The sequence below is a fragment of the Pagrus pagrus genome, assembly GCF_965226575.1.
Source record: "Pagrus pagrus genome assembly, chromosome: 5".
NCBI classification, from domain to species: Eukaryota; Metazoa; Chordata; class Actinopteri; order Spariformes; family Sparidae; genus Pagrus; species Pagrus pagrus.
In genome coordinates this window covers 2,523,960-2,533,197 of record NC_140189.1, presented here as the reverse complement: position 1 = coordinate 2,533,197, position 9,238 = coordinate 2,523,960, and the positions used below count along the sequence as shown (strand labels likewise).

The 9,238-nt window shown below is 40.5% G+C and overlaps 2 protein-coding genes across 2 annotated transcripts; one reads left to right on the top strand and one right to left on the bottom strand.

The window, feature by feature from the left end:
• Positions 1-1,416: 1,416 nt before the first annotated feature.
• Positions 1,417-4,386, bottom strand: bbs12 (Bardet-Biedl syndrome 12). Its single transcript, XM_084352219.1, has 2 exons — positions 4,298-4,386; positions 1,417-3,486 (listed from the first exon to the last, which is right to left on the bottom strand). The coding sequence occupies exon 2, from the start codon at positions 3,472-3,474 to the stop codon at positions 1,522-1,524; it is 1,953 nt and encodes a 650-aa protein (XP_084208345.1). The 5' UTR covers positions 3,475-3,486; positions 4,298-4,386; the 3' UTR covers positions 1,417-1,521.
• A 119-nt stretch (positions 4,387-4,505) lies between these two features.
• cetn4 (centrin 4) lies at positions 4,506-8,919 on the top strand. The gene is made up of 5 exons (XM_084352221.1): positions 4,506-4,602; positions 4,877-5,032; positions 5,120-5,248; positions 6,468-6,605; positions 8,650-8,919. Exons 1-5 carry the CDS (start codon positions 4,600-4,602, stop codon positions 8,737-8,739), a joined length of 516 nt encoding a protein of 171 aa, XP_084208347.1. The 5' UTR covers positions 4,506-4,599; the 3' UTR covers positions 8,740-8,919.
• Positions 8,920-9,238: the final 319 nt, after the last annotated feature.

The following is a 9,238-nucleotide window of genomic DNA, read 5'->3' as shown; positions in this document are numbered from 1 at the left end:
TTTTCTAAAGTGATTTATAAATATGTTCATGCATCAGTTTTCTCTGTGCAGATGAAAAGGGGGCAGACAGTAAAGTGTGGACTCAGCCTGAACTCTCTCTCATGTTTCACTAATTTTGCCATTCCAATTTCCTACTCAATACTGTGTTTGTTATGTCATACCCCACCCTCTCTTGGCCACACCACTGCTGAGTGATGCCTGAGTCAGGTTGTTCTGGCTCCACTATAAAGGCCTTTGTAACGTTTTTATTTTTAGAATGCGACAAGAAGAGCTCTCTCTGATCTCAGAGGAAATGGAAGGTCGTGTCGTTGCAACTGTCACCTCTGAAATACAATGCGCACAATAGGAAAATGTCTACAGATAACCATGAGTGTGCTTTACTTTCAGGTGAACCATAATTGTTTTCGGGGTTGTTTTACATTTTTCCAAGTAGTAGTCATTTCAGTTGTTCAGACTGGAATGAAGGTTATAAATTGAGTGTGTGGTGGCTTGGTTATATTTCTGTGACCTTCCAGTGACCATGTAGGTGGCTAACAAAAGGTTTCTAGAATCCAAACTAAACAATCCTCAAGAACTTATTACTGTTTTAAAAAGGACAGATCCTAATGAGACTTAATCAAAAACATTTACTCTGTCTGGAGCCGTTCCTTCTGTGTCAACCATTCCCATTATGACAGAGCAGTTCATAATACCGCAACTGTTGGCAGGGAAGCAGCGTCCAATGTGAACAGTGCTGGCCAGGCTGTAGACACGTAATGAAGCGTAGGCAAATATAGTAACAGAAGTGTACCAAGGCTAAAAAACATACTGTACTGGTGCGATGAAATTGCTCCCATGCTCCAGTAGAGGGAAATTTAATTGTGGTTTTGGACATGTACTGTTTGTTATCCTTGGCTTAACTGAGCATGAAGACAAGGTGTATACAAGGTACCAGTAGTGTCCGCTATGTCAGGCTTGGTTCATAATAAAAATAAACAAAATTTTAGGGTATTTCCTATGACAGTATGGCTAAGACGACAAGTTAAGTAATTATATAATAATCATTTTCTACTGACCAAGTATCAGAAGAAGTATGTTCTTTGAGAGACTGTGCTCATTTGTCAAGCCTTTCCACCTGGGGGTCAGAGCTGCAAAAGTTATTGTTGTTTCTTTTCTTTTCCTGGTTCTTTATCTCATTTATTATATTTAAAATAGTGAGAAGAGAATTTGTGAGTCTTGCCTTTGCCCCCCATTTATTGGCAATGTCAGAATTTGGGCCATATTTTGTGCATCAGCTTGACTGAAAGAGTTAGATAGACTACAGTGTCATATAATTATTTGTCTCCCCCAAGTGGTAGCAAATAGGTAGCATTTCTTCACTAAAATGAATTTTATTAATATTGTCCTTCAACTATTTATTAATGACAGGAAAATAAAGAATATACAAACACTTTATACCAGTTAAAAAAACATACATTTATATTTTAAAAACATTTTTGCATTCGAAATATTCAGAAAGTTCCAAAAGATGCTGAATGAGAGTCATAACAGCATCAGATTTCCCTGTTCACTATCAGTTTTTTGGTCAATGCCTGTGATGATCTCAGCGTCAGCCTGTAACACCAGAAAAACCAGATCTAAGGCTTTTCTCCATGCTTCTTGCTTTATACTCAGATTGTCATAGATCTTTACTGCTGGTGCTTCACTGGACTTCATGCTGGAAGAAACTGCACTTCCATCTTGTTCACCTTCCAAGAAAAGCTGTGAGAACTTTGCAGCGATGCCTACACTTTCCTTATAGTCCAGCAGTTGTTGGCTCACAGCAGTCCTGGCTCTGACTTTTGAAATTCTTCCCGTGTTAACCAGTACAGTGGATATGTACTCTATTAAGCCATCTGCCATGAGGTGCAACACTACACCACTGTAAGGATTAGCTGTGGTTCCTGCTTTGGTTTGCTGGGCAGAGTCCCCATTCCTTTCTCTGTAATGCCTGACATGGTGCACTGCTTGCTCTTGAAGGTGATGAATACAAAGCATTTCTGTCACTCCAGCACCAGGCAGGACGGCTTTATCTCTCAGTGCGTGGTGTAAACGATATGCACATGCCCAAAACTGGTCCTCCAGTGCCTGCAGCTTGCCATGTACACAGCTTGTGAGGATCACCGTGACCAAGTTGCTGTTCCCACCAGTGGAAATATTCACAGTTGTTGAGGGCCTCCTCTCATGGCTGCTGAGGTCCCTCCATATCACAACCGTCACCTCAATTCCAACACAGTGCTTACTCAACTGTGTTGCATATGTCACTGGAACAGCTCCTGTTGCATCAGCGAATGCCTTCAGGACTGAAGCCATCACCTTTTCCACCACAAGTATGCGATATCTACAACAGCGTAGAATCAATTTCTCGCTAGCAAGCCCACTGATTAGAATCAGATTCACTTCCAGCTTCAACAGAAGTGTCACAACCTTTTCCATCCACTCTTCTTTGCTTGAACTTGACAAATCTGACGGGGCACTCACATGCTGTACACCTGTTGGCCAATTAAAGCCAAGATGGCGGTAGCTATCTGATAAATCTCCATTAATTAAAGCAACCTTCAAGTGCTGTTCTTTTAAGTGATGTGCAACTGAAGCCTGTTCAGCAGATAAAGAAACAATGCAGCCTGGTATAACACAGGAATGCTCCTCTGATAAACCAGGCAGCACACAAGTTGCCACTTTATTGACATCAAATGTGGAACAGCTGACATCATGCTGATTATTTCTAGTCTGTATTCGGCTGGCTTCAACTACTAAATTCATTGCATCGACACAACCATGACTCAATCCCTCAGCAATGTGTGCAATGTCAGGATGCTTAAGCTGATGAGGTTGCAGTACTGTGGAGACATTTTCAGACTTCACCTCATAAAAATGTCTGCTGAGCTTTATTTTCCTTTGTCCACTGCCGTTTAGAGTCTTGTGATCATTCGTTTCTGTCCCTTGCAGGTGGCACGATGTCTGTGAAGCCTCCTGAATGTGTTTCTTAGACATTTGAAGTCCTAAACGAGTAGATGTCGCAGTGCAGCTCTCGGATTGCTCAACACCCACACCCTCTGTTAAGACACTGCTTTTCTTGCAAACTTCCAAGCATATATCTATCCCCTCAGACATAGCCAGGATGATCTGTGCTACTGAAATTCCTCTCTGAAGGCACTCCAGAGCAGCGTGGCTCCACGCTCCAGCGAGAAACAGCATGCATCCCGACCCTGTATGATAGACCTTCTGGTGGGCTTGAATAGTCTCGTGAACCAGCTGACCCACCGCGCAGGTCAGCTCCAGGCTCTCAAAGATGCGAAAGCACGAGCACACAAGAGTTGAATCCCCACCCATTTCGTCTTGGATAAACTTGTACTTTTTATTGGGGCCCAAAGAAGAATGTGTGATTCCTGCCAGCGCCAAGAGTTTCTGCAGTCCAACATGTTGTCGATGGTTAATAATCGTAGTTCCTGGCATTTCTTGAGGTGCCTGAATTGCAAAAGAACAAGAAAAAATACATGTTTGTTCACGTCTTGTACCAGGTAAAAACGCAACAAAATGTCACTTTTAGTTAGTAAAGCTGCAAAGTTAACATGGTTTGAGTTAGATCACAGTAACAACCAGCAGTGCAGTTAGTCTAGTTGGGTACTTTCACTTTACTTTAAGGTACTTTATACTTCTACTTAATCACATTTCAGATGGGAATATTGTACTCCAATGTATATATCTGATTCTTGTAACAAGTTAACCTACAGATTCTGATATAAAATACAAACTATGTATCCAGTTTATAAATGATGGTGCAGTGTTATTTATTATATGACATAACAGTAATAAAAGTTAGGTAATTAAAGGCAGCCCAGCCATGACAATCTGGATCTTAAGCTGCATGAACATAGGGCTTTACTACAGCAATATAATATACAATCTGACAGTCTATTCAGTATCTGTACAAATTACACAGGACTTTGCTGCAGCCTACTTAAACTTTAACAGAAGGGTGTGAATACTTATTCCACCACTGCTAACTAGTTTGGGCAACAACATATATGCACGTCTGCACCACGTCACAACATCTAAAGGAATAAGTGACACTGACAGTTATAGCTCAACAGATTTGCAATTGGCCTGTACACCGACTAGAAGCTTATAAGCTAAGCTAACAAGCTAAAGTCTGATGAAAGTGACTTCACTTGCATATTTGGTCCGTCTATATCAAAGATAAAGTGAACTACAAACGCAGGGAACAATGTAAAAGATTATTCTGCGAAACAAACTTTATTGAAGAGTAAAATATTACCTTAGTTTAGTAATGTATGATAGTTGTGACAGTTCCCATTGCCCAGCTGCCCCAGCTCGAACGATTCAGCACTGCGCATGCGCTTGTTTCCTGGTTGCTGGGTGACGAGAAACGATCTCAACCACTGGCGGACTTCACTTATATCCCGCCCATCTTTTTTGTCAATTGGCTAATACGCTCGCGTCACGGTGCTTCCACAGTTTCTATTGGCTCATGTCCATGTCATTTGAATACAGCCGTTGTTGCCTGTTTGTTGACATCCGACTACCAAACACCATTTCCTTGCTGAACCGATAATTTAAATGGTAAAGTTTCACATAAATGTCCAGTATGAAATGTTTACTTTCATGGAAGTTGCAGGACTTACTGTGAAAACCTGGCGCACAGCTCGATAAAGCTGGGGGGTTTTTTTTGCCTGAAAACGTGTTTCTGCTTGGTCTCGTGGAGGAGTATGCAAGCTAAACTTAGCCTGCTAGCATGATAGTAACAGTTGAATAAACCGTAATAACATGCTACTAACCTGTTAACTGAGTATATTGTATGAAGTGCCAACCAAATCTTAAAGTTTGCTTTTTTCAGGCTTCAAATTACCGCAAACCAGCGTCTTCGGCTAGCCAAAGGAAAAAGGCAGGTCCCAAAATCGAACTGACTGAGGAGCAAAAGCAAGAAATAAAGGAGGCTTTTGATCTCTTTGACACAGATGGAACAGGAACACTAGACGTGAAGGAGCTCAAGGTAAGCTCATGTTTTGGTATGCCTGTGTTTGTACTCACAAACATCTTGATATAACAGCCTGAGATTTGTTGTGTATCTGTTCTGCAGGTTGCCATGAGAGCTCTTGGGTTCGAGCCGAAGAAAGAGGAAATCAAGAAAATGATTGCAGACATTGATAAAGAGGGCTCTGGAACAATTGACTTCAGTGACTTTCTCAGTATGATGACACTAAAAATGGTGAGTGTAATACAGCTGTTAGACAAAACCTGGAAAGTTAGTAGAAATTGAAAATGATCATTTCTAGGAAGCCTATGTCTAAGTGCTGTATCGTAGGTAACTGGACTTGTTTCAGTTTTTTAAAGATGTTTCACCTCTCATCCAAGAGGCTTCCTGAGTTCTAACTAACTGGACGGGAGTTGGCAGGCTTTTCAACTCTGTGTGGGTCTGACCTTACAGAGTCACACATGTGAGCCCTGAGTTGCAGGGTCGTTAGGGCCACTTGTGGGTCGTTGATCCAACCTAGGTGAGCCAAGGCTAGGTGAGCCCAGGTGTGAATGGTTGTTAAGCTGTCTTCAGAGGGAACTCAGTACTGCATTGTAGGTGGGTGATAAGTAATGTCATAGGCATGGATTCCTTTACTCCTCTTTCAAACCATCTGTCTTCTCTGGCCATGATGTTTACATTGTTGTCCTCAAGGGAATGATTTTTCTCCTTCAGATGTCAGTGGACAGCAGAGTCTTGACCTGAGGAGTTGGTCCTCCTGTGCTGTGCCATTCGTTTATATAGAGGTTGACAATCTGTGTATTCCTGGCTGCATTGAACAGCATAAACTACATTACTCTGTTTATGCCTGAGTGTTTTGTCCATCCTAAGGAAAAGCAAAGGTTGGCCTACAATACAGCACGTAGATTTACAATGACCTGGATGACTGAGAACCTTCATCAACATAGGAAGACTATGTTTAACAGTTTGTAAAGATACAACATTTTGTCTTTTGTCTCATCACTTTTGATTGCAGATTGCTTAAAGGGAGAGCCTCCCCATAATCAAATACACATATTTTTCTCTTACCTTAAGTACTATTTATCCATGTAGATTGTTGAGCTTTGGCGATATCGGCCAGAGAGATGTCTGCCTTCTTTTGAATATAATGGAACTAGGCGTCAAAAAACTCAACAGGAATCTTGACCCGGTCAATCCACAGACCTTGCAGTTTCATGACAGAACTATTTTCTTTGTACTAAACTGCAATTTTAATTTTGGAATGAACTGTCCCTTTAAACAACACTATCCCAAAAACAAACTTCCTCTAAATCTTTACAGTGAAATCTAGTGTTTGAACATAGACAAATACCATACATGCAAATCATTCTCCCTTTTTTTTGGACTGTAGAACCGTGGAAAAAGTGTGAACTGAATTTGTAATGCATGTTTGTCATGTTGCAATTATTGATAGAGTGAAAAGGACTCCAAAGAAGAAATAATGAAGGCTTTCAGGCTGTTCGATGATGACTGCACAGGGAAAATCTCATTCAAAAATCTCAAGAGAGTTGCTAAGGAGCTGGGTGAAAACCTCACTGACGAAGAATTACAGGTATTGTTGTCTGTAATGACCTGCACTGTTTCCAATGTACTATTCTGTATATAGAATTTGTTTTAGGTGGTCTGTCCACATAGACTTGCCCCCTAATCAAAATGATGTTGTATTTATGATTTCTTGTCTACAAATGGTACGTAGAAATGTCACAATCTGGTTTTGTCTTTAGACACTGACTAAGGCACTAAATGCACTAACAGCTCGCTATTTGCAGAGACATAAATGTATATAAAGAGGAATAAAATGTAGGGTTGCTTAACATTACAAGGTACACGTTAAATGGGGGTGAGGAAAGGTACATGATCAGTATGGGCCTATGGTGTGGAACAATACATGGGCTCTAGAAATTTCCATTATAGCATTCATGCATAATTGATTAGCCTGTGGATGTTTTGTTGGTTTACAATTCCATATTTTTTGTTTGAGAGAAGGTGGGTGTTCAGGTTCATTTTAAAATGAAAACCAAATCTATGCTTATTACGTCCTTCAAACATTTTGTTTAGAGAGTTCCTGTTACACAATTCTTGATGCAGGCTCTCGATGCTCATACTGTGTCTGTTAGTAGCTCCATAGTCCTCCCTCCCCCTTAACAGCCTCAAGTTTTACCAATGATGCATTATAAACCTGTGGCAAATGTTTAACCTCTTTTTGGTTTAAAATCAAACTGGAAAGAGGGTTGATTTTCAGATTTTCTATTTACCTTTACATAGAATATGTGTACTATGGTTGGTTCTTTTATGTTAAAGGATAACTACCATTTTTTACAACCTGGACCTTATTTCTAGCAAAATATATGGTCATTTACTCACCCAGATAACTTTGGTGTCATTTGGAGTCGTTCGGATGAAATTAGATCCAGTGTAGCGCCGATATATCCATATAATGTGAGTGACGGGGCAGCGACACACAGCCTCTATATAACGCATTATCTGCCACGAAACTAGTTCATTTCACCAATATTTTGTCATGATACGCTAGCGCTATTCCCCTCTGAGTCCGGGCTCGTCCGTTATCAACATCCGGGGTCAAACTAGCAGTAGCAGCTACAGGTAAACAAGCCGGGCTGCCGTGGGTGCGCGCGCAGCTCAGAGACGACATCCTCCAGGTCAGAGGTAGTAGATCAACCTACAGACCCCGGATGTTGACAATAGATGAGCCCGGACTCGGAAGGGAATAGCGCTAGCGTATCATAACAAAATATTGGTGAAATGAAATAGTTTTGTGGTAGATAATGCTCATAAAGGCTGCGCTTCGGTGCCCCGTCACTCGCATTATATGGATATACCGGCGCTACACTGGATCTAATTTTGTCCGAACAACTTCAAATGACACCAAAGTTATCTGGGTGAGTAAATGACCATATATTTTGCTAGAAATAAGGTCCAGGTTGTAAAAAACGGTAGTTATCCTTTAAATGCACTTTTTATATGGAATATGGTGCATTATGTTTAGAAACACAACTTTTTTGTCCACTGGCTGTGGTAGAATGTATCCAGAATGTATTTTAAACCTATTACAAGGAACTTTTAACTGGTTAAAAAATGCCTCTATATGACCTATATACACAGTGCCATCAGCGAAAAGATTGGCTCAAATTCTGCTCTCGATTACGGCGCCAAAACAAAGTTTACTACATCATTTATCCATTTTGGCCACCAGAATCAACAAACAATAAAAGTTCCCTACAGTGGTTTAAAGTTGGAAACACCCCAAAAAATGTTGATCGTTCAGAGAAGTGAAGAAGCCACACTTGCCTGAATGTTTGACCCTGTGACACAATCCCACCTGACCCTTGTTTCTCTTCTGTCATCTCCCAGTTCCCCTTTTGTTGCTGTGTTCTTACATGTGATATAAAAATACATTGTGGCTTTAGGTTTGTTATTTCTGAGGAACTTTGGCACTGAGGTGCCCCATACGACACATATTGTCAGTCCTAGTGAGGGTTTTTCCATTGCTGTCACATGCGATGTATGAAGCATAGCTTTCGGTGTGTTTTTAGTTTGAACATACTTACATTAGACTTGGTTTCTTGTCCTTTCAGGAAATGATTGACGAGGCAGACCGAGACGGAGATGGTGAGGTCAATGAGCAGGAGTTCTTGAGGATAATGAAAAAGACCAATCTTTACTGAACCTGTCGAGTGTTATAGCCTTGATCTTGGACCTTTTTAAGATTCACCTTTTATTCTGTCAGTACAGTTTATACAGTAGCTTTTGGGGATTTTGTTTAGGGTGTCAATAAATATTTTAACATGCTTTATCTTTGCACTGATTTTTCTACAATTCAAGACAAATAAATATATTTCATCATTCTTCATATGTCTGTTGTTACTTTTATATACACCTTAGTTTCTCTTTAGTGTTTCCTTTGCGTCAGTATTGAAATTAGATTCTAAGAGCTTAAGTTTCCATGTGCATATAAGAAATGATCTCCCTACACTCATAATGTTTGCTAGTGTTGTGAATATCTCAGTCAAGTTTATTTCAGTTCGTTGCAGTATATTCTGCACAGAGATGCATTTCAATAATGTTCAGATGTCGGGGAACAGACAGTGAAAGTCAGATGACTAAGTTGATGTTGACTAACAAGAATTGTTACTGTAGATAGAAATGACAAGCGTGAACTTGGGA

Coding starts and splice junctions, on each gene's coding strand:
- cetn4 (XM_084352221.1), top strand. Junction 5,033..5,119: donor TAGACGTGAAGGAGCTCAAG/GTAAGCTCATGT, acceptor TCTGTTCTGCAG/GTTGCCATGAGAGCTCTTGG. Junction 5,249..6,467: donor GTATGATGACACTAAAAATG/GTGAGTGTAATA, acceptor AATTATTGATAG/AGTGAAAAGGACTCCAAAGA.
- bbs12 (XM_084352219.1), bottom strand. CDS start 3,474: ATGCCAGGAACTACGATTATTAACCATCGACAACATGTTGGACTGCAG.